We start from the raw sequence: 25,175 nt of genomic DNA on the forward strand, positions 1-25,175 counted from the left end.
GTGATTTTTCTCATGAGACAATGCCTGGAAGTACTGAGCACAGTGGCCAGTAAATATTAGCTATTATGATGACTCCTACTTACAATTAGTCACTAGATGAGTTAATGAATACATTAGAGGACTTAGAAGAGTGCCTGCCACAGAGTGAGCCCTTCATAATAGTAACAGCTGACGCATTTACAATACTTACTATGTGTCAGGCACTGTTCTAAGTGCTTTCTATATATTACCTGATTAAATCTCACACCAGGGCATTGAGATAGGCATGACTGCCCCCATTTTCCAAATGAGGAAATTGAGGCACAGAGAATTTGAATCAGTAGTCCCAGACCCTGCAGTTGGTAAATCTTCATGCTCATCTGTAAATACAGGGCAATATTTTCCAACTGTATTCCTCTGAACATTGAACAAGTTTTAAGATGGAAGGAGCGTCCCCTTCAATCATTTATTTATTCAACTAAAACTTACTGACTGCCATCTGCTCTGGTCCAGGGACAAGGAATAGAGCAGGGAACAAGACGGTGATGTCCTTTCTTTGTGGAGTTTATAAGCCAGTGGAGGAGACAGGGAAGTGAATATACATATGCGATGATTTCAGATCATAATAGCGGCTCTGAAGAAGGTAAGATGATAGTGGCTTCAGTAGATTGGATGGTCAGGGAGGGAGGTGGCTTAAAAACCCTGAGGCAGGCCCAAGCTTAGAGTGTGCAGAGTGGTCTGGCTGGGGTGCCGTGAGCAGAGGGGAGGATGAGATGAACTTCAGTGTTTGATCTGTCCTGCATAGGATTTCACTGGATTTAAAAGGTTTGCAAAAGGCTGGGTCATTGAATAAATAGTTGGAAGAAAGCTAGATTGAAAAAAAGTTTGGAAACCACTGATGTTAAAAGCTTTGCTGTTTTAGGAATAAGAAGCCCAGGGTTCTGGCCTCAGCTCTGGCCCCGATTGCTGTGTCACTTGGGGAGAGTCACTGGGCTTCTCTGATCCCCCTTTACCCTCACTCCATGAAGAGTTATAGCAACTACAATGGGTACCTCCCAAGAGAGTTTGTAGATCAATAGAGGGGGGCTTTGGGGAAGTAAGCCCATGGAAGTGCAAGGTATGTGGGCAGATGTGGCCAAGGGGGGCCTCCTGTGAGGTGGACAGAGAGAACAGAGGCAAGTTCTGGGCAAGTGTGACCATCTAAATGGGTGTTCGAAGTTGCTGGAGGGAAGATGCCCTTGGGACTAATGGGACTTGCTCATTTATATCGCTGGTTGGGTATCACTGGGGTGTGTGTGTGTGTGTGTGTGTACTGTAGCCTAAGTGATTCTAAGGAAGTCACAGAACTCTGAGACTTCTAATTATTCCCTGTTTCAGGGTTAAGAAAAAAACAACTAAGGCACAGAGAGGTTATTAACAGTAAAGTCAAGGACACTGCATTTTGCAAACTTCATATAGTGAAATATTTAAAAGAGGTCAAAGAAGTTTTTTCATGTTTCTTTCTCGAGAGACGGGGCAGACCCAAACTTTATCAGCCTGGGTCCCGGAACCACTTAAAACAGCCATGGTCAGTGATTAGATAAGTCAGCCAAGTGCTACGTGAGCTGCCTAAGTGTGTCTGTCCATTAGGGAGCCTTGAGAGATTACACCAGCGTCTTTCTCACATTTTTTGTGTGCCTTAGTCCTCCTGCTCACTCTTAAGAGGCCAAGAGCTGGGGGCCAACTTACGTTTTAAAAGCCAAAAGAAACTACTGGTAGTAGTTTAGCTGGTAATGTGGGGTTTTTTTGGTTTGTTTGTTTGCTTTGAGTGAGAATTGCTCATGTCTTTTCCTACCTGTATGTTTACAGCCTTTACTCAAAGCCTTCCTTTATCATAACTATTAATAATTGGAACTAGAGTTTTAAAAGGCTGGTGCCAGTTCTCCAAGCCACTGCCATCACAGCTCTGTTGTATACAAGGCAGCATCCTAAAGCTATAAACAAACTCGTACTTTAAGAGGAAATGGGCAGAGATCTCCAGATCCCACTAAAGATTTCAGTGAAATAGCCTACATCGGCCCCAAGGTCAAGTTTCTAGTTTTCCCACCACGTTTCCACTGGCTGTCATTGTTCATATACTCTGATCCTGCTCTGCCAAGTTCTTCTTCCCACCCTCCCTGTATCGGAAAGTCCCCCAGCCCACCCTCAGCACCCAACTGAAAGCATCCAATCAGAACTGTCCAGACTCTTCCATCACCAGAGAGGATTTAAAGTCCTGGCGAGGCTGCCCAGCATCCCAGCAGAGGAACCAACTGCAGCCGTTCCTGCTAGGAGGAGGCTGGGCTGCTCCAGCTTACCCTGGTGATTTGGATGTTGTTCAGCTGCTGCTGCCAGTGTAGAATTGTCTCCATTCGATACACCCACATGTTAATGTTCCCGACCAGCACAGACTTGCCGACTCTTTGGACCAGTGTACATAAGGACGTGTAGAGGGTCTGGAGTAGTTCCCTTATTAGTCTAATGTTTTGTTGGTCTTCCAGGACTTGAGTGGGGAAGAAAAAAAGCAGTAACGTTTATGAGACTAGAACACTCCATAGTTTACAAGTGGTTCTTTCTTCTTCTCTACTCTGCTCGTGTTACCTGGGTACACCCACTGGGGATATGGTTTTCTTTCTCACTGGTGTTTATTCTACACTTGGCCAAGCTTCTGCACTCGAGGTTACTGGGTAGAGTTTCCATTATCTAGGTCCCTCTTTGTTCTCTTCTCCCCGTTTTCTACAAAGACTCTTTCTCTTTTCATTGTCCTACCAGCACCAATAGCTCACCTGATCTGAAAGCAGCTTCTTTTGCCCAGCAGTGATGTCTCTTTTAGATGATCAGTGGCAGAAGCACAGGTCTGGGGGTCAGGAGCTTGGATTCTCATCCAGTCTGGCTGACTCTTTGTGTGATTATGGATAAATCACTCTTTCTCCCGTATACACAATGAGTCAGTTGAGCCAGAGACGTAAAGTTCTTTCTAGCTCAGAGAGTCTATGGATCTATTCTGCCTTGTACACAGCTCAATTTTCTAGGAATTTGGAATCTAGAGGTTCGGCAGCCAAGGTTGGGACACGTGCCTACGCCAAGAGGCTTGAGAGGCTTAGAGCAGGACAAATGGATGATCCCAACACAAGGACAGGAGGGTGATGGTCTCACCCTTTGTCATGAGCATGAATGGCCCTCCTTTCTAAACTGGAATCCAGCACCCCTGAAATGCATCTGGAGTCATTCATTTCCATCCGCTCACATTCTCTTAAATCCAATGACATGTCCACTGCATTGGAAAACCCATCTGCCCGGCCCCAGGTCTATAAAAAGGGGCGAGAGAGTGAGAGAGAGAGCTCACCTTTCAGTACCACTTTTTCCAAAATGTTCATGAAGTTCTTTTGGGCAATGCCACTCAGGGATGTGAGCTGTGACTTTGCTATCAGTTCCAACAGCTGTGGATAAAAATAGAAGTTGCCAGGCTTAGACTACAGAGATATTTTTCTCCTCTAATCTTCACTTTTGAGTCACATGACACGTAGATACAGACTGACGGGGAGAGATAAATGGCAGGCAGGGCCACAATGCAATAAAAAGCAGATGCTCTGAGTAAAAGACAAATGGGGGTAATTCAAAACCTAGGCATCAGGCTGAATATTTAATTGCTTTTTTTCTTTTAAATATAAAGAGGTTGGCTTCAGCCAGGGCTAATTCATTCTACTTGTCCTACTTCAGCAAGTGAAGCTGCGGTTCTCCAAAGGGAACAAAACCTCCTATGACCTGTGATGTTGGAGTTGTACATAATCACTCCCAGCGGGAATTCTTTTACCCCTACTTGAACTTCTCCCCACTGGCTGGGACTGCTCTCAAGGCACCTAAAAGCTCAAATTCAGCAACGATGGGCACTTTTCAAGGAAGTGTCAATTCTTATCCAGATATCTCCTGCTTATGTAGCATTCAATAAAAATGTCTGTTAATTAGAATCTTTCACTGCACTTAACTTTCTGTAGAAAGAAGCCAATAACAGGAAGAAAGAGACATTCAGGGATGTACAGTGTATACTCATATTTCTACTTAGAGGCTAGGAACCTTGTAGCTCTTAGACTTATGTGCAAGTTTTGCTTTGACCACTTATCAGCTCTGTGACTCTGGGTAAATTCCTGAATGTCTTGGTGCCCCAGTTTCTTCATCTCTACTTGTAATACTTAGAGTCTCCAAGATTGGTGAGAGTGTTAAATGAGGGAATGCACATAAAACTCTTAGCACAGTGCCTGGCATAAATTAGGTAGAAAGTAAAGGTTGGTTGGTTTACTGAAGGAGTATGTCCCATTCCCCACCACCCATGTTATCACCAAAGAAAAAGAAATAAAGATAATAATTTAAGTTGGTGCACCCTTAGCATAATCTTTCTTCCCTTCAAAAGCAAAATTCTTTATAGATGTGGCAAGATTTAAAAAAAAAAATCAAAGATTCTATTATTGAAAAAATGAAACTTTAGACTGGAATGGGGTCTTAGAGATCATGTGGTTCAACCCAGTTAACAGATGAGCAAAGTGAGGCTCAAGAAACTAAACTTTACCAACTATGCCACAAGGAGTGACAGGGCTCAGCGGGATCCTTCTTAACACACTTCATGCTTTCACAGAGTTATCGAACAAAAGAGGTTGATATAAAGTGAAAATAATTAATTGCACCAGAACCCACCAGGCTAAGTAAAACTCACTAGCCTTAGAGCCAGTAAACTAGATTTAGAGACCCAGGACCTCCCTTTATGTTAAAGCTTGTATCTCTGCTCCTAGGAAACCTTCCAAGGGAGTTTCATCTCCTGGCCAGGCCCCAGCCCAACTTCACTTCAGGTCAGTAAACACCAAGTATGACACTGTGCTGGGTGCTGGAATCAAGGCTGAGGGAACTAGCAAAGTGACATTTTAAAAATTGGGCTGCAGAGAAGAACTGAAACTTTTGGACCAAAGCCCCAGGCAATTCAAAGAACCTCTGCTTCCAAGGCATTTGTTTAAAAATTTTGTCCCCATAGAGCCCCTTAGGAGCCTGTCAAACCATGGACAGACTTTTAATTTCCTGAACATAATTTTGCTCTAAGTTAAAAAAAAAAAAAAGACCCCAAATCTTTTCCTGCCTGGCTTATGTATCTCTCTCACACACAGGGAGAGATGCTGTCATCAGGCTGGGGGAAGGTGACAAAGAAAGACTGAGGCTGGTTTTTAAGATTAGTACTGGTGATCCAAGGTTGGACGTCAGGAACTGACCAAATGCCCACAAAGAGAGGCAAGAAGTCAAAACATCAGCAGAGGCCACGTCCACAGGCGGTGACCAGACGCGTTGTCCTCTGCCTTTCCAGTTCAGCTCTGTCACCAACCAGCGCGTGACAGTCAAGAGAGGAGTGAAAAATGGCACAAAGGGACTGGCCAAACCGTTCATTTATCTTCTTGACCAACAACAAGATTCAGAAGGCCAAGCCCAGGGTCTATTAATACCCTGAGCCTCACATGACCAGCACAAAGCAAGATGAAAGAAAACAAAAGTCTTGAGTCGGCTCTGGGAAGGGTAGTGACTCATCATGGGGTGGGAGGAGGGCGGGCAGAGCTCTGCCTGAAATCCATCCAAAACCCCCATTTCATGTGACTACCATCTCACGAGGGCATCAGTTTCAATCTTGTCTAAAAATGCACCAATCACAGGGACACAAAAATTCTCAAGGCTGTGACCATGCATTTGAGGGGAAACAAAAAAGCCCTTTGGTCTGACTGAGATGATCTTTGACTAAGGAAGAGAAAGATACAGAAGCAAAACTCGATCAACTGTCAGGAGAATGACACGTCAACCACCTTCTGTTTATTCCGGTGTCAAGAGAAAGTCCTTCTTTTCACTGTCCGGCAGCCTTGGGGTCAGGAGAGAGAACCCCAGAATAGGAGGAGACCCGGATGCTCTAGCTGGGTGACCTTTACAGTTGTCATTCACTTAGCAAGTATTTTCTGCATGCCCATTCTATCCTAGTGTTGTGATAGGTGATGCAGATAAGGACACACGATCCCTAGACTCACTGAGTTTACCATCTAGTCTGTGGTGTAAGTCATTTAACCTCCCAGAACCCCAGTTTCTTCATTTCTAAAGTGGAAATAAAAAAAGACTACCTACTTCACAGGGTTGTTATGAGAATTAAATGAGATCAGTATGTAAAAACCCACTGGAAATACCAAATACAAGGCATTATTATTATAAGGTATTATTTCTTCCCCTTCTGAACCCCAATCTTTTAGTGAAATTTAAAGTGGATATCAAGGGTTATCTTTTCTGTAAAGCTTTTTCTGTAAAGGGCTAGATAGTAAATATTTTAACCTTTGGAGGTCATAAGGTCTCTGTTGCAACTAATTAACTCAGCAACTGTAGTACAAAAGCAGCCTTGGACAGTATGTAAATGAATAAGTGTGGCTGTGTTCCAATAAAACTTTATTTACAAAAACAGGCATGGGGGGCAGATTTGGCCCTTGGGCCATAATTTGTCAATTTCTGATAGAGAGAGAGTGTGTCGGTGTGTGTGTGTGTGTGTGTGTGTGTGTATATGATAGGGTTCAAGAGTGAGGGCTCCAGAGCCAAACTGCCTGCCTCAGTTTCCCCATCTGTAAAACATACATAATAATAGTACCTACTTTAGAGTTGCTGTGAAGATGAAATGCATTCATAAAGCACTCAGAACAGTGCCTGATAGCAAGAATATACTCAATAAATTATTATCATTCATTTTAATCATAGTACAGAGACTATTACTAGGTAGAATTACTGCCAGGGAAGGCATAGTGAATAGTAGGGTAAAGTACAGCTGGTTTAGAGACCTTTAGAATCCCTGTATTTCACTTTTATGTATTGTCAACCAAATGCTTAAATGCTTTCAAATTTTCATATTCCTCTCTGTCATTTTTATTATGTTTCTGATATATTTAGTAGCTCCCTGTCTGTTGATAAAAGTTAATGTTGATACATTCTGTGGCTTACATAGTTGCATCTACCATGAAGTCTAACTTTGCTAGCAATAATGGGTGTTTACTACATGCTACGCATTTTACATGTGTCATCTTGTTTAATCTTCAGAGGCAACCCACTGAAGTGGGTTCTCCACTAGTCAAAAGAGGATTTTGTGGCTCAGAGAAGTTAAGCAACTCACCTGAAGACATATAGCAGTAGCAAGTGGTGGAGCCAGGACTTGGACCAAGATATGTCTAACGGAGAACATATATTTTGATAGTTAAAGGACTTCAGTTTGTCAAGGCCAATCAAATTTGCATCTAGGTCCAAACTTTACTCTAAAAATAGTAGCAATACCATGTAGTGTTATGTTCTAGGAAAGAGTCTGGAAATCTTAAATCAGTATTACACTGGGACCGGTAATCAGCTTTCCACATTAAGGGAGAAATAATACCCAGAAAGGGTTAATAACGCATTTAGGATGAGGCAGTTGCTTTGGGTAAATCATTTAGGTCTACTTTCCACATCAGCATAACTCTACAGACCCAGAACCAGTATTGTGTGGAACTAGTGGTAAAGAAGACAGAATTTATTAATTTTACTTCAGTGTCAAGAGAGCTGTGTGCCTAGGGGGAGTAGGGCTGTATCTAGCAATTTATTTACCAAGATGACTTAGCCAGTTGGATTCTTTGCCTCTAGCCACACGAGAAAAAGCAGAGGAAAACGGATTGTTTGAAAATGGCTGTTTGTTTTCTGCTGGGCAAAGTTTAGCCCAGGTGCCAGTAATTTGTGGCTGTGTTTAAGGAGAGGCGGGGTGGGGGACTGGGCTAGGGGTTGGAGAAGAGGGTTCTCAGCTCCTCCTGAATTCCAGGCTATCATTACCGTGGGGGCCGCCTGGGGATCCAGCACGACCCGATCCGCAGTGACTAGCTGTGCAGTAACAGGACCGGTTCTGGGCCACGGGAGGAAGGGCTGCTGGTTGCCGCATGCTGAAACCACATCCTGCCCTTCAGCTTTGGCTCGTGCTAGTCTTAGACACACTGAGTAGAGGAAAAGTCTCGTTGCAAGCAATATCCTATAGTCAGTCTCGGAGGGATATCAACCTCAGCTTGAAGTGGTGCGTGGAAGATGAATGGGGAGAGGAGACTGCCCTCTTGTCTCACTTTGCCCGCAGAAAATGCGCGTTTCCTGTCATCTCTTCCCTTCGTCATAGCATTCAGACTTTTAAAAATAAATTAGCTCACGTCACTTCTCTGCTTGAAACCCTCAAATGGCTTCCCTTTGCCCTTAGAAAAAAAATCCAGACTCCTTACCATAACTGGCAAGGTCCTCCCTGACCTGGTCTTCGCCCCTCGTCCAGCTTCATTTTGCCCAGTGCTTCCCTAGCTCGCCCTGCTCTGTCCACACAGCCCGACTTTGGTTCCCGGAGCAGGCTCAGCTCATTCCCACCTCCCAGCCTTTGTCCTGCTACGTCTTCACATGCCAGCTCCATCCCACCCCTCAGGTCTCAGTTCAAATGTCACCTGTTCAGAGAGCCCTTTGTGGACCATCCTAGATCTTACTATGGTTTCAGTGTTCTTCACTGTTTCATTTATACATGTCTGAAATGATCTTGTTTACTTGCTTGCTGACTGTCTAATTGGGATGGAAACCTAAGACAGAAGAGGTTATCTTGTTTACCACTCTACCCCAACCTGGCACACGGCAGGCACTTAACAAATACATATATTTATATCTATATATATATGTAGATATATATATACACACACACACACATACACACACATATTTAAAGAGATTTAAAGGGACACTAAGCAACTGGGGCTTCAGAAGCATCAACAAAAACAGCAGCTACTCTCCCTGTTAGTTCAAGGTTGCCCATGCAGCTGTTACCCAAGCATACTCTATCTTGCATAGAATATTGTTAAGAATGTAACTTATCCCTGATTATTCTATCTCCTATGACAGTGAGCTCTGCAGTTTAAGGTATATGTCTGATTAGAAAACAAGCCATAGGATTATCAAAGGTAGGAAAAAACTTCAAGAAGCCCCTGCCATTTCTCACATGCTCGATATGCCAGCTGGGTGCCCATAGGAAAATTATGTCTTTTGCAATAAACCTTTGGTTACATCAGGCAGTGCCTCTGCCTGCACTGAGCGCCACGTACTTCCAAGACCCTTATTTACTCAATGGATAACACAGATTAAAACCTGGAAAGTTTTGTCCTGACTTTGAGCCTGAACACTGACAGGTTGAAAGAGGGAACATTTCTGCTACATTAATAATCTCCAGGCATGTCAAGATTGGGTAAATATTATTTGCAAGTGAAACATCCCTCTAACTGAGGGCCAAGTTTACACAAATTAATTGTGTTCTTAGCCGAGAACAACTTGCCTGTCTTCCATCCATTCCAGAAAATTCTGAACTTAGAATGATGCCCTATTCCCTGTCGCATTGATCTGAGCAGCTCTGTCTGCCTCAATGAGGCTGCTTAAATTGGGCTCCCTGTCTGCTCTAGCCTCCTTACCCCCACCCTACACTTCTACAAGGTTGGATGTCACATTGCCCTTGGCCCCTGGCCCACCATCACTCCCCTCCACTTCTGTTCTTTCCAGCTGCAGGTTTCTGCTCACGCCATTTGTCCCTGCAAAGCCTTCTACCTGCCTCTCCACCTGGCCAAATCCTGGCCATCCTTCAAGGAAGGAGAATCTCAGGTTCTACCTCTTCCAAGAAGCTGCCTCCAGTGCTTCTTCTTCCGTTCTCCTAGACAGGACCAAACCCAGTTTGCTACTGCAGTACCTTGTACCTTGTCTCCCAGAGTAGCCCAGAAACTCCTGGCCAGCAGAGGCCAGGTCTTAGTTGATTCTCAAGTGACTGTGGCAACACTAGGTATATGGTATGGACTTAATATAGAAAACACCTGCTTAGGGATTCGAAAACATTCACCTGAAGCAATGTTGATGTATGGGGACCTAGCAGAGGACGTTGTCACCTCCTTGCCTTTGGAAAGCCCTTCCTTTAGAAGACTCGAGGGGCCTTCAGATCCTAGCTCACAGATACGTAAACCTCTGTCTCACACTCAACCAGAGCAACTTAGAGCAATGTCACATGCTCTCAGGAACATCCCTCCTTGGATGGGAAAAAAGTCTGCTGAACTGGCAATTAAAATGCAGCTCACCTATCCAATTTAGCATATCCCCTGTATAATAAGCACCTAACTTAGCCTAGAAACAAGGTAGAGTTTTAGTATAAAATGTATTTCTGGGCTCATGGTGGGATATATTTAAATTCTGAATCCTCAAGAAAAAAATTTATACAAAATGGGCACATTTTTGATCTTCTGGTCTCCCAAGTCAGATGGGAAAGAAAATCAGGTAGAAAAGTGGTAAAGTAATCAATCTCTATATTTTATTTCATCTTTAATTTCTATTTTCATATATTTTCTAATTCCTGTAATTAGGACCCTAAAGATGGCAATAGTTACAGCAACAACTGATGCTCACCATATACCAGGCACTGTCTAAAAGCATTTCATGTGTTTCAACTCAGTTTAATTCTATAGCAACACGATGGGGTAGGTACCATTATCAGCACCTTTTATAGGTATATGATTTACAAATGAATTCATGAATATACATAAACTGAGAACACATGCTTAAATTATTAATGTACTGTCAGGTGTCCATGGTCGAAAATACCACTATTCTGGTCTCTCAGCCTTCCTCCATTTTTTTGGGTACCCCCTACTTCTGCAAGCACTCCCCCAATCCTGTGGTCATACCCTCAAGGTCTGTGAGTGTCCCCCACTTCTGTGGGCACCCAGAAATTGCAGGATCTGCTGCTTGCCTAAAGGCTTAGTGTGACTGAGAAGGCTCGGAATTCCAAGAGCTGCAGCATTTCTTTGGTAAAATCACTAGCAGCCTAATCACCATTCATTGCAGGGACCTGCTCAGGGCCCTCACTGTTAATACCCCACAGCGAATTCTCACAATTCCCAACCATTTCTGCCAATCACTTTCAAATGGGCTTGTGCCCTGTTCTTTTGATTTTGTTGCCATTGGAATGGCTGGCCGCCTTCCCTCCACCCCAGCTTCTTAGCCTCAATGGAAAAAGATACCCACCAGTTTTAAGACCCAGGTGGCAGGGGCCGCATTCCATCAGAGGAAAGCTGTGCAGCACCAAATTAATCCAAGGTCACTGCGGCAGAGGGACCTGGTGAAGGGGCCAGGCAGCCCATACACATCACAACCCATCAGGGGCTTGGCAACAGCACGCCCTTAATTTAAGGCATTGGGTTTGAATTTGAGTCATCGTGCCATATTTCAGCCTTTCATTTGCCAAACCACCAGTCAACTTAAACTAAAACATGTTTTTGGAAAAGACTTTTAGGGGCGGTAGGAATGCAGTAACTTGCTGGAAACATTCAAATGGACTTAGGGTGGTAATGCAGAAAAAAATTAAAATGTGCACTGGTTTAGGTTGTGGATGTTCTTCTTTGCTGCAGAGGGACAGAGAGAGTGGGGTTGAAAACTTCTGTTTGTCCTTCCTGATCTGATGTACACAGGGGTCACTTCATTCAGGTCAGGAAACGGCTATTCAAGGTTCTTCCTGGTCTGAAGACAGCATCTACAGTTACCACGTACTTGGCCACATTCTCATCCCATAGAGAGAGCCGCTGGGAGGACCACATCAAAGAGCATTCTGGCATTAAAGCGTTAAAGCCCTCTCTTGCACTTGTGCCTCGGTGTGTCTTGTTTAAAAACTCATTATGCAAAATACAACATTTGGGCTCCCAAGTAGTTTCTGAGCTGGTTTACAAACTTGAAAACACACTGGGATCACCTGGTGGATAAATTTAAGTAGCAGTGCCTGGGCATCACCTTCAACTAATGAACTCGGATGCTCTAGAGGTGGGCTTCCTTAGAGGAACAAGCTTCACAGGTGATTCTACTGTGCAGATGTGATTCTAATGTGTTTACTGGAGACCCACTCTCTCCGCTGGCCTGTCTGTGCCCTGGGTGGGTTAGTCAGCACTTGCTTTCTTGTGGTTACGGTTCTAACCCCACCACTGGCCCAGCCCCTGGAATCCTCGCTGGCTCCCCAGGGGACTTTCCAAAATGTGCTGGTCTTGAGGCATGGTGTAAACCCATTTTTTAAAAATGGCCTTTCATAAGTTACTGCTTTTAAAGATTTAAAATCATCTTTAAAACCCAGTTAAAACTATGTTTAAGCCATTGGAGGTGTGTAGAGAAGCAGGTAGAGGCAATGAGTGTAGCCTGAAGCCAATTAAAAAAAGGTACAAAGGCTGCATAAAAACCTCTCCAATTTATATTCAGATTTTGATTCCAAAAGTTCCACAAAATTTTCATGCTGATAAAACATCATAACATTGAGATAGGAGTGTTGGCTATCCCTTTTATTCCCTCTACATGTCTCTTTTATTAACATTGACAGCTAGCATGAACATGACACCTTTTTAAAAAATGTACTTTGTCTTTAAAGAGGTTAAACAGATTTTAAGGCTTCAAAGTTGGTTCGGTTTCTTACTGGGACTGAGGAATCATTGTAGTATTAAAAAACCATTAAGCTGAAGTAGTAAGATGAGGATAACATACTGGCAAGCTACTTTGCAAAGTTGGTTTAAGGATAAGAAGAATATTTGAGAAGTGTCTTAAGTTCCTTAGAAGAAAACCCTCAAAACGTGGTGCCTATCATTAAAATGTTTGAAGCTCTTTATAAAAATGACATTTCTCAAATTACAGAGGACTCTTAACAGTGAAGGGGAAAAAAAGATTGTTCTTTCCAAAATGGAAATATCCCCCCTCTTTCTGAACCTAATAGCTGAAAGCATTCAGTAGTTTCTTTAACTTAAAGGTTAGGAGAATGTGCTCAGGATGTATTTTACAATCAGATACTGTCAGACACAAGTCCTCTATGCTGAGTTTTAATCAAGGGCAAAGGGCATGATTCCCCAGGTAATTTTTCTTTTTTTAAGTAGAAAAACATTTTTTATCAACCAAATTGAAAAGACTTTTTAGGGAGAATAGACAACAATTTTGATAAGTAGGTAATAATAAGTATTAGTAGCTGACTCTGAATAACATATTCTGGTCTGCGGAGTATTTCCATACATGTTACTGAGTTTCACAGATACCCTGTGAAGTTAGGTTATTCTAAGTCCATCTTACACCCGGGAACGTGAGTGTTGGAGAGGCTGAAACAGCATGAAAGCCGTGGAGCTGGGATCTGACCTCAGGCCATTTTACTTTCAATCCTCTGCTTATATGGAACTCATTGTAGCAGCTAAAGAGTGTGGACTTTAGACTGCCCAGGTTTCAGATCCGGATTTCTTCCCTTCTGTAGCTTCGTGACCTTGGACAGGTCATTTTCAGCTCACTGTACCTCTGTTTATGTAAACAGAGATGATAAAAGTACCTACACTTTACAGGGTTAATGGAAGGCTAAAAGGTGTTAGTGCACATAATTGCATGAAACAGATTTTCACTATCTGAATCCTTGTTCCTTTGCTTTATTTCTTGTGAGAAGGAGAACAGGTAGGAAGGAGAACCGTCTTAAAACTGACCAAATGCTGATCAGTTTGGAATCAAGACATCAGATCTGGGTGTCTTCCTCTAACACCTAGAGGATGGAAACTATTCATAGTCTTAGCAACAAGTTTCCAGATCTTCCCGGGCTTGACTCCAAACAGCCTGCACTGGGTGGCTGGCCGCAGTGACCTCCCAGAAGCGGCAGGGTCTTGATGAAATGACATGAACATTTCATCAAGAAGGTCTCTTATTTTCATCCCTTTTGGACTGGAATAAGGGCTCAGCTGAAGACTAGACAGGTCTGGTCATGGGCTCAGCTCAGAGCTTCTAACCTACAAGAGGCCTGGATTTTTTATCAGGTCAGTTGGGACGGCCAGCCCTACATCTGCCCAGATGACAGGTGAATGATCCAGGCCTCAAGGGGGCTTGAATGTCATCGCTCTGGCTGAGCCTTCGCAATCATCTGACTCAATGACATGGCACCGAGAAGCACAACCCAGGAAAAAGAAAATAAAAACCCAACCAACTAACACCCACAGCGGGTAAATTCCCTCCTACTTCTGATCCTAAAACCCAAACAGCTGCTACCCCCCCAGGTGGAACCACTGACAAAAACACACAAGGGAGCTTAGGGAGAAAAACAACCACCAACCAACTAAAAAGAATCAGTGACTTGAAGGTCATGGTTTGACTTCCTTGCTTTACTACCTTCATCATTAATATTTTGCTAAAGCTCATTAAAAAATTATTTTTTTCCAACATAGGGTTTAAAATGGGAAGCAACTGAGCCAAACAGGTAGTTTCAAGCTTTAAGTGAACCTGGGACTGAATATTGTTACTACATGCGGGTGGGGGAAGGGGGTCACGAGGAAGTAGTTCTGGGGTGCTTTGAACTCATCCAGTTTTGAGGCTTAAACCAAGAATGGCTTAGGGTCACCTAGAGTCAGCTAAAGCCGGGCAAGAAGAACAGTGAGAACAATCAGAGGTGCACAGAGTTTTTAAAACAAGCCAAGGTGCTTTACAACTTGCTTTCTGCTGAATTCTCTGTTGCTGATCTCACTGCCAGAGCCTGTGCTGCCTGCACTGTGGCCCACGTGAGGTATTACGGCGGCCCCTGTCTGCGGGGGCCAGTCTCAGGGACATCCATATGGATGGATCCATCCTGTGTGGCTCTCAGTACCCATATAGGAACCTGCAGTACATCGGGGGAGGGGGGAGTTGAGGAATCCATTTTCTGCTTTCCTTAAAATCCCCAGGGTCCTAAAAAGTTGTTTGTTTTTTTTTTTGGTGGGGCGGGGAACTACTTCAAGACAACCTGAAAAGACAAATCAACTTGAGAGTCTGGATAATCTACAGAGACTTACCCGTACGACGTAGTTAAATCTTCTGGAATCCAGAATGGCAGTTGAGAAGTCCAGCCTGTTGAAGGCTTCCCCCAAAGTGCAATATCCATGGCGCTGAATGTGAAAACAGGGGGTGCAGAGGTAATTTTCCAGAAAAATCTGCCTGGACCCTGCTGACAAGCTTGGTGGCTGTGTTAGGTAACCTATGGCCATCTGCTGCTTTCCTGTGCCATGATCAGCCCTTTCTGGGCCCCTGGGCCCCTGGGCCCCTGGCGCCCTGCCCCACCATGAGCCACAAAGATGGGTAGTACAGCCGACAGCTGCTTTAGTCAGTGACTAAAGTCGTGACGTGTACCATTTGGGCCCTTCTTCTCTGCACGCACTTGTACTTGCCTGCCAAGGAAAGGTTGGGAGCTGGGTATGTGATGTGTGTTGGTCACTGTAACATACTCCTGGGGGAAGAATTAGCCCCATGTGTGTCAACTCTGTCTGCCATATCTCTAGTGCTTTTCTCTCTGTGATCATCAGAAGCGTTTTTAAGGCTTCATGAGGAAGCCAAAGAAGTTTTGGTCTTTTCTCTGTGAACACACAAGGCACTGGGTGTAGAGAGCCCTGACTCAGTCCCAGCTCTGCTCCTAGTACCTGGGTGGTCTCGGGTGTATCCCTGGCCCTCTCAGGGCCTCAAGTCACAGAGCGAACTAGATGTTCTCCAAGGTCCCTGACAGCAATAGAAATTCTATCAATCTGTCATACTGCCTGTATCCTAGTTATCTGAGCAAATGCCTGTGCAGCGGGAAAATGTACATAAAAGGGTTTTATAAGGTGCCATGCAAATTTAGATATTACAGTGTCTTGTTCTCTTCTGCATCTAGCTCATGCAGCCTCACACTGGGTGAGCACGAAAACTTCTCCTGTATTTAGTGATTAACCCTTCCAGGGCTAAAATGAATTGAGTTGAAGTCTAAAAGAGGTCTTAGAACAAAAGGGAGGCACTGTCCTGAGGGAAAGGCTAGAGCTTTATAATAGTGTGTTTGAGATGGGAATATTAATCTTTATAAAGCATTTCTACATACATCATCTCACTGAATGATTGGGGAGCCCACCTAGTGACTTTTGCATCTCTCTCTGTAGCCCCAAACTCTGATGCCTGGCTAGGCAGTGGGCTGCAGGCCTCCACCACCCACATCCAAGAAGACAGTCATGATGTGAAGTAGTTTCCCAGTCTCGCCCCTACCCTGTCAGGGGAGGCATAAAGCTAAGCATACTCCTTAATAAACTGATGCGTGCTCACCTCTTTAGTACTTCCTTTGTGAACATAGATCCATTTTTCTTGGTGGAAATCTACAAAGACAAAATAAAAACAACCCAAAACCCCACAGCTTTAAAATTTATAACATGCCCAAGATTTTAAACTTGTTTTGTTTTCATTTATTCCAAAGTGTAAAAAAAGTTTTGACAAAAAAGTACAAAGACTCTACTGACAATCTAAGGGGAGGCAAATGCCTAACTTCTGCAGTGCATAAATACTGGAGTTGTAATTTACTTTGTCAGAAGCACTTCAAGTCTTTGATACTCAGATTGAGCATACCAAAGCTCCAAATTAAAGAAAAAAATCTAATACCCAAGTACGAGTTTGTGTTAAATGCCAAGCTTACAAGTTAAACAAGGCCATAAAAAGTAGAAATAAAACAGATAATATGAAGAAACCATGCAGTACAGATGGAATAAACTAAGGATCAGTAATTCCTGCTTATTAATAGAACTTTATACTCTCTGTTCATACTTACATCCAGCATCTAGAAATGTTACTAGTATTTATACAAGGGAAGAGGGAGAAACAAATCTATGTTCAAAGCCTCAAAACACAGTTCCAAACGAAAGCACACACTGGAACTGGTTCAGCTGACCATACCACTGAATAGTAACTAAATTAACTATGTCAAATATAAGTGACAAGCAGGGAAAAAACACCCCAACTAGCAACTGACATATAAACACGACTGTAAAGAATACATTAATCTCACTCATAAAATGCACAGCCAGGTTTCTGAGTGCAAAGATCCGGGTAACCTCTGTGAATGACACAGTCAACATGAAAGCGGATGCCAAACATGTGAGGTGTGATTTGTTCCCCTGCCAAAACCCAATCATAATGATATTCAAACAGCTTTCTTCTCAAGTTCACAACAAACGGCTTACATTGAGTTTTGGTTTTGCTATTCAGCATGTCCTTCTTTCTCTTCTTGGCTGCAACATCATAGTTCAGGCTGTTGAAAAGATTCTCCTTATTGTATACTTCCTTGCTGCAGTAACTAGGAATAACAGACAAGAGGGGATGAGCGCTAACAACTAGACTTTAACATGAGCTGTTTCTATAAATAGCTTACTGCGTTATAAAACACAAACATACATGCTCCTCAAACAAAACAATGAAGTAACCACTCAAAAGAAGTCTGTACGGGCCCAGTCTTCCCTCTTCGGGGATGAAATAGTGTCACATCTCTGTGGAAGGCAGGGACGGGGGCTTCTGCTTCTTTTGAATTCCCAACAGTGTCCGCCATTGTATTTGACACACAGCCCTGCACTCTTTAGGAGCCGCGCAGGGTACAACAACATTATTTTAAGCAAAAATGATGAATGGATGGGGAGGGAGGGAGGGAGAGGAATGGTTACTGGTATCACTATAATACACAATACTTTCATTTTGCAAAAACATCCACCCCAAGCTGCTTTTCAAAAATACTGCTTTATGGAGATATAATTCACATACCATACAATTCACCTATTTACAGTGTACCCAAGCTGCTTTTAACTAGCATGCTCCCGTGCCTTTAAAACATTTACAAAAATCTGACTTACAGACTGCATTTCTAGGAGATGTTTAGTGTACAGTACTAGTTGTTTAGGTTTTATATAATTCCTTGACTAACACTAGGCATCATGCTGTGAGGTGAAGACCTTGAGTCCTAAATGAAACAAGCTGTATTTACAACTTATACTTTATAAGAGCTGAAAAGACAGAACTGGCCAATTCACAGGTCACTAAAGATGTGTAGTTCAACTTGGGTCAGGGGCATATTTCCTTCAGTAAGCTGAGCTGAGCTGTCATTTGGGGGGCTGACTGAGTTCTATTCTATTATGCAATGGGACTTCAGAGTAAATCTCTGAAGAGCTTCCACAGAAGGAATGCAGGAGAAATACTGAGGTACAATGAGAAGATAGGTTCCCCGATCCCCCCAACCCCCGTGGGCATGCGCCAGGCAGGATTTATAATGCCAACCAGTAAAACATCAATTAGGGTTTGTTTCCCCTTACATCAGCCATATATTAGAGGCCTTTACTTTTCTGAGTTCTTCTGCTGAATTTAAAATATGATTTAATTTATATCTTTTTTGGACCTACATCTGTTGGATAAGATGAGGTACACCTGCACTTCTCCATTGTATGGATATTATGTAAAAGAAAAAAGAGGGGCTGAGACAGTTTCCAGTATCCTGTTGCTACAATGGTCTCTCCAGTAGCACTTCAATAAGTACAATAAGTATCTTGCTAACATGCTTACACGTGACATTACCAACAATATACTCAGTGTTTCTGGACCCATAGGGATAGGCTTGATAGATAATCAGTCATTTGTTAATCTTGCCTCAGAAGGCCATGCTTAATACCATTTACTGAGTTTCCTAATATCATTAGCCTTCTCCTTTTCATTGAGGGAAACAGGATATTTTTAGGTTTCAGGAGCGATTACTGCAGAAATGCGCTCTCTTAGAGGCACTTTCTTAAGTGAGCCCAGGGTGAATGTTTTGGGTCCAGCTTTGTGTCACACGTGAGTGTGTGTTTGTCTGCTTGCACAGCTATAGAGGCACAAAACCACCGACCAATCAGTTGACTTGCACCAAGGTCAGCAGGAAAAGAGGGGCAGAAGAAAGGGAGAGCAGAACTCTGAGCCCTTAGAGCTAACTTAAGAAATTTCAATCAATGCTGAGGAGAAGGGAGAACGATGGAAAGTCACTTGATTGGTCCATGATGTACCAAAGCTGAGAACAGCTTTAGAAAACAAAGTTAGGCCATTTTGTGTAAAAATACCACACGAAGCCTTATTTTTAAAGGAAACTTGCACATGCACCATGAACAAAAGCCTACAGCCTGAGTTCCACATAGAGAGAACCATAAAATGAAGCTGCCTTATTCTCAATCACACATTTAAGGTTTAGCAGAACGTTTTCAGAGCCTGGGCCATAGATTGTGACCATTCCTTAGCAATGTTAAATATTTATATTTCATCTTATTCTTTTCTAATTGAAAACATTCCTCAAAGGAATTTGAGCACTTGCTTTCCTCACAGAAACAACAATAACCTGCTTTAAGCCCAAGTGACTCATTTCCAAAGCTAGTTTAAGAAGAACTTGACATAACTGATGATGCTCTCCCACTGGAGAATGTGGAAAAGCTTTAACCGAAGAGAAACCCTGCACTTTTCACTTAGACAATAGGTTTTGGACTTCAGAGGTAGGGCCTGGAAGGAAGGGCTATGGGGTTTATTTGTGTTGCCTGCTTATATGTTTTCTTTTAAGCAATAATATATTTCAGTTAGAGGCTATTTTGAGAGTTCAATTATGTCCATTTCAAGAAAATGCAAAGCCAGTGGAAAATTACAACTGAAATTTTGAACAAGAAAAGCCACCACCATTTAGGAACCACGACATTTTTTTTTTTCAAATAAGCAAAACCATTTAAAGAGGCTGCTTTCTTCATTAAATTCAATAATAACCAGAAAGTTGCTATATTATAGTCAGTTCTTACTAATCTTGATTTTTATAGGCACAGGCCTAGAATAAGAAAAAAGACCTCGTCCAGCCCTGTACTGTCAACACACACATACGAAGATACTTAAAGACAACTTTAGAAAAAGTGAAAGATTTCAAAATAAGCCCATTTGGCAGCAGAGATAAAGGGAGGGAAGGAAAAAAAAAAAAAAAAAAGCCCTATTTCTCATTTCATTTGTAATAACAGGCCATTTAAGAAAGCTGTGGCCTACCCCAAAGGGCTTAGTTGTAGATTAAGGCCAATGAGTTCTATGCTAATTTGCTCCAATACATACCCAATTTGTCAAGCTCACATGGCTAGTAACCAGATTGTTCTGGCAAAACAAACAGCCTAGTGTATGTAGCTCTTAGAACAGTGCCTTGCACACAGTAAGCACTCATAAAATCTTAACTATTATTTTTATTTGCTTATGCACTAACTCATCCAGGGCACTGAAGTAAACTTCCTGCTTCCTGGTTCAGCCTTAGCTGTACTGGAAAGCAACATTGGAGTTTTCAACTGCAGGCTTGCAGAAGAGTGGCCCAGGCTCAGGGAGCTGAGATTACTCATCCTGGAGGTGGTCTGGGGCGGGATTGGGGGTTGTTGGTGAGGAAGACTGCATGCGAGGTGGCTCAACCATCACTTCCTTGAAGCATTCTTGGATCGCTCCAATTCATGCCGAACTCTTTCCTCGAATGTAACACTTGCCATTCCTCTTCCATCTTATGTAGTTTCAACTTTTTCACAAGGGGCCCTGCTTGAAGCTTATCTGAAATCCTCCCATGATCTCAGTTCAGGGCACTTAGCTGTGATGGGGTTTTGTAACATTCTGCTGCTGGAAGAGGACAGGGCCCTGGACCACAGAGAGAATGGCCAGCAGAGTCCAGAGAAGGTACGCTGGGCAGACAAACTGTGGTCAACACAAAAACACTGTCCCCAGGCTGCACTACACCAAGTGCACCCTCATCCCTCTCTCCTGTTCAGGCAGCTCACAGAATGGTAGGTGGAATCAGAGTAAGTGCATGAGGCCCCTGCAGGCCTCTGTTTTACATCCACCCGCTCCCTCCCTTTCAAAAGGGCCTGCCTTCTTTGCTCCTAACAGGGGAGGCATTCAACTTCACCTGAGTAGGCAGGCGCTCAGCCCAAACCTGACATCACAGGGAAACATCACCAAGACTGAAAACAGTGGGGATATTCGAGACTACAAAACCAGGTCTCAGAAGGCCAACTGCTTTTAAGAAGTTGGCAGACTTCTCATGCTAAGTAGGGAAGGAATTGTTTACAATTGCTGGGGGAAAAAAACACTCTGCAAACAAACAGCCAGCTGCTTTGCTAGGAGCTACCAAATGATTCCTCAAATGACTCATCAAAGAGCCACAGGTGGTCACTATATCGATCACCGTTTGTGATGATGGTGGTGGTGACAGTTCTAGCTCAGAAAGCGTGAAAATGGAGGAAAGAAAGGCGATTCAAGAAGGGGAGAGGGGGTGGGAAGCTACCTGATTCCAGCCTGGGTTAAACTTTTGTGGTAAGGTAAAACCTTCTCCAGGTCTCCCCTACTGTGGAGGGAGAGGCACCACTATTTACTTGGATATAGGAGTGATACCCGCTTATCTCCTGGAGCAGATACAGTGTGAATGTTTATGCGAACCAGAGGCTCTGCATTTTGAGCCTCTCCTGCTGAACCCCATGGTCTGTTTCCTGCTGAGGAGCATCCTACAGTTGTATCTGGGTGGGCCACTGTGACACAGCTCAGCAGATCATGACTGCACCTCCCTAGAAAGAATCCAAACTGTTACACAAAAATAAAGCACTAAAATATTAGATCCTCATTTCTTAGGAATGAGGAGGAAGGAAGGAAGTTTCTACTCTACTAAAATAAAAATAAGCTTTTAGTCTAGGGAGAATAATTTAGGCCTAATTGGTAACTAGAGTCCCTTAAAAGAGTCTAGTGACAGCAGTTGGTCTTTTTATTTTCCTGTAAATTATCTGGTTTTCCATAAATAAGATTTCTTTATAGTGCTCCCCAAACACCCCAGGGACTGCTTCAAAGTGTCTTTAACATAAAGGTCAATGTGCTCTTGTCTCTCCTGGCAGACGCACAAGGTTAAATATTTTTTCCCATTGGAAGACAAAAGGTGATGCTTTACAAATCACAAACAGGTGTGGGGCTCTGGAGGTCAGGACAAGGCAATAACGATTTTTCCTTGATAGTTTTCGTGTGAGTGCCAGGGGCTCAGCCAAACAACCACTGGTAAATCTGAGTGGGAAGCTGGCCCAGGTACAGAACTCTCCACTGAAGTCAATTTAAGGTCTGGGGGTGTGGAGCAGTGGTTTTCAGCAAAGGCCCGGGATAAAGGCACCCAAGGGTAAGCGGTCTGCACTGATCCCCTCTGGGCCAAATGGCAGCGATCCGGAAGCCATCTGTGGAGATCATGACAGACGGACTCCAGACCACCTAACTCATTAGTCGCTGCTTCCCTGTGTTATTAACGAAGCGGAGCATCAGGCACGGTGGACCTCGGATTTTCGACCAGACTGACAGAGCTCAGGTGGAACTTGAGTCCAGAGGCTCACCCAAGCCAGGTGGGCTTTCTGCAGGTGATAGGCATCAATTGAAATGGGGGCGCACTCACTATACACAGAAAACTGACCGAAAGGGCCACCGAGGAAACAGGTGCAAAGACGCCGTCCTTCCAGAAGTAGAAGGCTTGTGGTATCCATGCCCCGCCTCCCTTCCCTCCTCCGCGGCTCTGTTTCTGAGTCCTTACCATGGCTCCGCAAGTCCGCCCGCAAGCGCTGGTGCCCCAGGGACCATCTGGCCGCCCCTTCCTGGTTACTCATCCTCTCTGCCCACTCTGTGGTCGCCTGTGCGTGGGAAGAGCCTGGAGGTGCTCCGGACGGGACCCGTGTGCAATCCCGTCTCCAGACTTGTGCTCGGAGCCCCGCCACCTCAGAGTGAAAGCTGTGCAGCCCACTCGCCGGCGCCCCGACCCGCAAACCGCGCGATACCGGTGTCCTTTAAGGCAGGGGACCCCTGAAGTTGTGTGTTTAAGCTTTAGCGTTTGGGGACTAGATCCGCGTTTGTCGTCAGATTCTCAGAGGGACACGGGGTTCTGTAAAGAGTCGTGCCCACTTGGAGACTCTGACCTTGAACCATAAGAGAAACCAAATACCCCGAATCCCGTGCTCTGGCGACCTCTGCAGAAACCCGGGCAATTCACTTCCATCCTTCTGGTCAGGGTCTCCCTCCTCACCCTGTTCCAGCCCGGCCTGCGTCCCAGTCACCCGACCCGCTCCCGGAGACCAACCGGGTCAGTTCTGCGCAGCTGAAATTAGTGGCGATCCCCTCACCTGCTGAGGTCGTTCACGAAGCTGCCGCTCTTCTCATCCAGGAAGCGCTTCCAGCCATCGGCCGTCTTCACCCAGCTCTGCCCGGGGGACCGCCAGTCCTGCCCGAGGAATGGCATGGCACTGCCAACGGACGCGACGGATGGACGCGACGGAGTGATGGACGGGACTGGCCCGGCGGCCTTGGGGACGCGCCGCCCTGGGCGGATGCTCGGGGTGCCGGGGCCGGTGAGGGCGCGGCTGCAGGGAACCCGAGTGGAGGGCTGCGGGATCGGGGGTGCGGAGCGGGGTACCTGCGCTCGCGGGGGGCGCTGTGGAGGGTCGCCGGGCGCGCGAGACTCGCTGGAGTGCTGCGCTGCTCTCCCGGCCGCCGTATTTATCCCGGGCCGCTGGCCGCGGCTCTTTGTTGCCGGAAGAGGCGCCTGCTCTTAGCCCGGCCCCCCCAGCCCGGAGGCCACGTGGCTTTGTTTATAGGCTCGGCTTGTTTTCCGAGGCGCCCTCGGCTCCTGGTCTTCTGGCTGTTGCACAACCGCTTGCTGGTGGAAACTTGAAGCCGCGCCGCGGGGCCGGGGCTCCCACTGCCCCTTCGCCTCTGGCCCTTCTGCTCCCACCCCGCCCCCAGGGCGCAGCTTCTGCAGCCGCGAGATTGAGGCCGGGCACTCGGGAAACTGCGCCCCGTCCTCCTGCAGCTCCCGGCCTGGCGAGGTGCAGGGAGGAGGAGGCCCGAGTGGCGTCTGGATCGCTGCGGGGCGGGGGGTGGGAAGAAAGGACGGCACCCTTCCCAACCGCGAGCTGTCACAATCGAGCCCCGCGATCCAGAGCACCCCTGCAGGAGCCGGGGCCCGGCACAGCGCGGCCCGGAGCCGGGTAGGAGGGCGCAGCCTCCTTGGCCTCTCTCGCTGCCTAGACCCGCTCTTGGGCGAAGGAGGGGACCCACCGCGAGGCGGGAATGGGGCGGGGGGACAGCCCCCCCACCTCACCCTGCCCCAGGACTGTTAAAGAGTCGGCTGTCAGGCCTGTCTCCGAGGTGGCAAAGGGAGGAGAAGGAGGCCAGGCGGCAGCTGGTCCCCGCGCGGTGGGAGTGGAGAGCAGGGACAGTCCTCCACCCCACTGTGGGCACCCTAAGCGAGCAGCGCTGGCGCCTGGCCCGGGTCTAGGGCGCCGGGGAATGGGATTTTATTACGAAGAACCGCGAAGCCCCTTTCCCCTTACTGCTGTTCGGCATCCTCTGGGCTATTAGGCTCTCCTGGGAAAATAATCAAGCCAGGAGTTTTGTTTTAGTTTTGGTGAGCGTTTAGGGAGAGGGGCCCAGAATGCGCCTCCTCCCGACTGCTGGGGACTAAAGGAAGTTCGGTAAAAGTCCACAGTGAGGAGGCGATGCCCGGGAGTCCGAGGCCCTCACAGACCTCAGTTTATTAACCTAATCCTTGAAACCGCGGCGGGGGGCGGGGGCGGGGGCGGGAGGGGGGCCCAGTGTGGCAGTTCTGGTTTTCCAGATGAGGGCACCGAGGGCCCCTGAGAAGGGTTAAACCAGTGACTTACTCAGGGTCACAAGGCTAGTTTCTTCACAATCCACAGTACAATCGGAAATTATCCTGTTTGCTTTTTGGTAACAAGCTACCACTCTCTGCAGAATGTAATCTCCAGGAGAGATCAACCGTCTTGTTTTGGGGGTATCCCAGCTCCAGCACCTTGCAAGGCCCAGAGTAGGCCTTAGATAACTATTTGTCCAATGAGTAGGTGAATACATACGGGAAGCTGCTGACATCAGGGTATCTTCTTGTTCTTCATGACTTCTACTTACGATGCTTTGCAGTCTGTTCCATTTGTCAATTAGATTGCAAAGAGTGGTCACAGCAGAGTAAAATCTGCATGCTCAATAATTAGCTTCCACTTGATTCCTTGATTCTTCCACACCCCTTCCTCTGCAGCCATCAACATTGTCCCACCGACTCTGTGCAATCTTTAAGGCTCAGAGTAGACAAAGGAATTGTGTGTGCCTTGGGAGGGTACATGTTGGAGGGGAAAGGAGGTGTTTTTAATAAAGTCTGTTTTCAAGTAGCCAGAGTTTTCTGATTCAGGTTTTCCACCATAAATAATTTATTAGCATAGTTATAGTAAAAATATCTTGTAAAAACACTGCAGAAGGTCCCAAATAAA

General features: G+C 45.3%; 2 protein-coding genes across 4 annotated transcripts in view; one reads left to right on the forward strand and one right to left on the reverse strand.

The window, feature by feature from the left end:
- The window catches only part of NTAQ1 (N-terminal glutamine amidase 1), a 71,666-nt gene extending 65,524 nt beyond the window's left edge, over window positions 1–6,142 (forward strand). For both annotated transcript variants that reach the window (XM_082433273.1, XM_082433275.1), the window contains exons 6-7: window positions 4,782–4,838; window positions 5,148–6,142. In XM_082433273.1, the coding sequence (XP_082289399.1) occupies window positions 4,782–4,838; window positions 5,148–5,248 (158 nt within the window). In that variant the 3' untranslated portion in view covers window positions 5,249–6,142. The remainder of the gene's footprint in view (window positions 1–4,781; window positions 4,839–5,147) is intronic.
- The window catches only part of FBXO32 (F-box protein 32), a 34,679-nt gene extending 10,243 nt beyond the window's left edge, over window positions 1–24,436 (reverse strand). The window contains exons 1-6 of one of the 2 annotated variants that reach the window (XM_082433225.1): window positions 23,019–24,431; window positions 17,055–17,167; window positions 16,147–16,196; window positions 14,877–14,969; window positions 3,344–3,437; window positions 2,316–2,500 (exon numbers count right to left, since the gene is read on the reverse strand). In XM_082433225.1, coding sequence (XP_082289351.1) covers window positions 2,316–2,500; window positions 3,344–3,437; window positions 14,877–14,969; window positions 16,147–16,196; window positions 17,055–17,167; window positions 23,019–23,134 — 651 coding nt within the window. In that variant the 5' untranslated portion in view covers window positions 23,135–24,431. Of the gene's footprint in view, window positions 1–2,315; window positions 2,501–3,343; window positions 3,438–14,876; window positions 14,970–16,146; window positions 16,197–17,054; window positions 17,168–23,018 lie in introns of both variants that reach the window. The other variant, XM_082433226.1, reaches the window with a different exon arrangement.
- Between the last annotated feature and the right edge of the window lie 739 nt (window positions 24,437–25,175).

The sequence above is a fragment of the Balaenoptera physalus genome (genome assembly GCF_965194825.1).
Source record: "Balaenoptera physalus genome assembly, chromosome: 17".
NCBI lineage: Eukaryota > Metazoa > Chordata > Mammalia > Artiodactyla > Balaenopteridae > Balaenoptera > Balaenoptera physalus.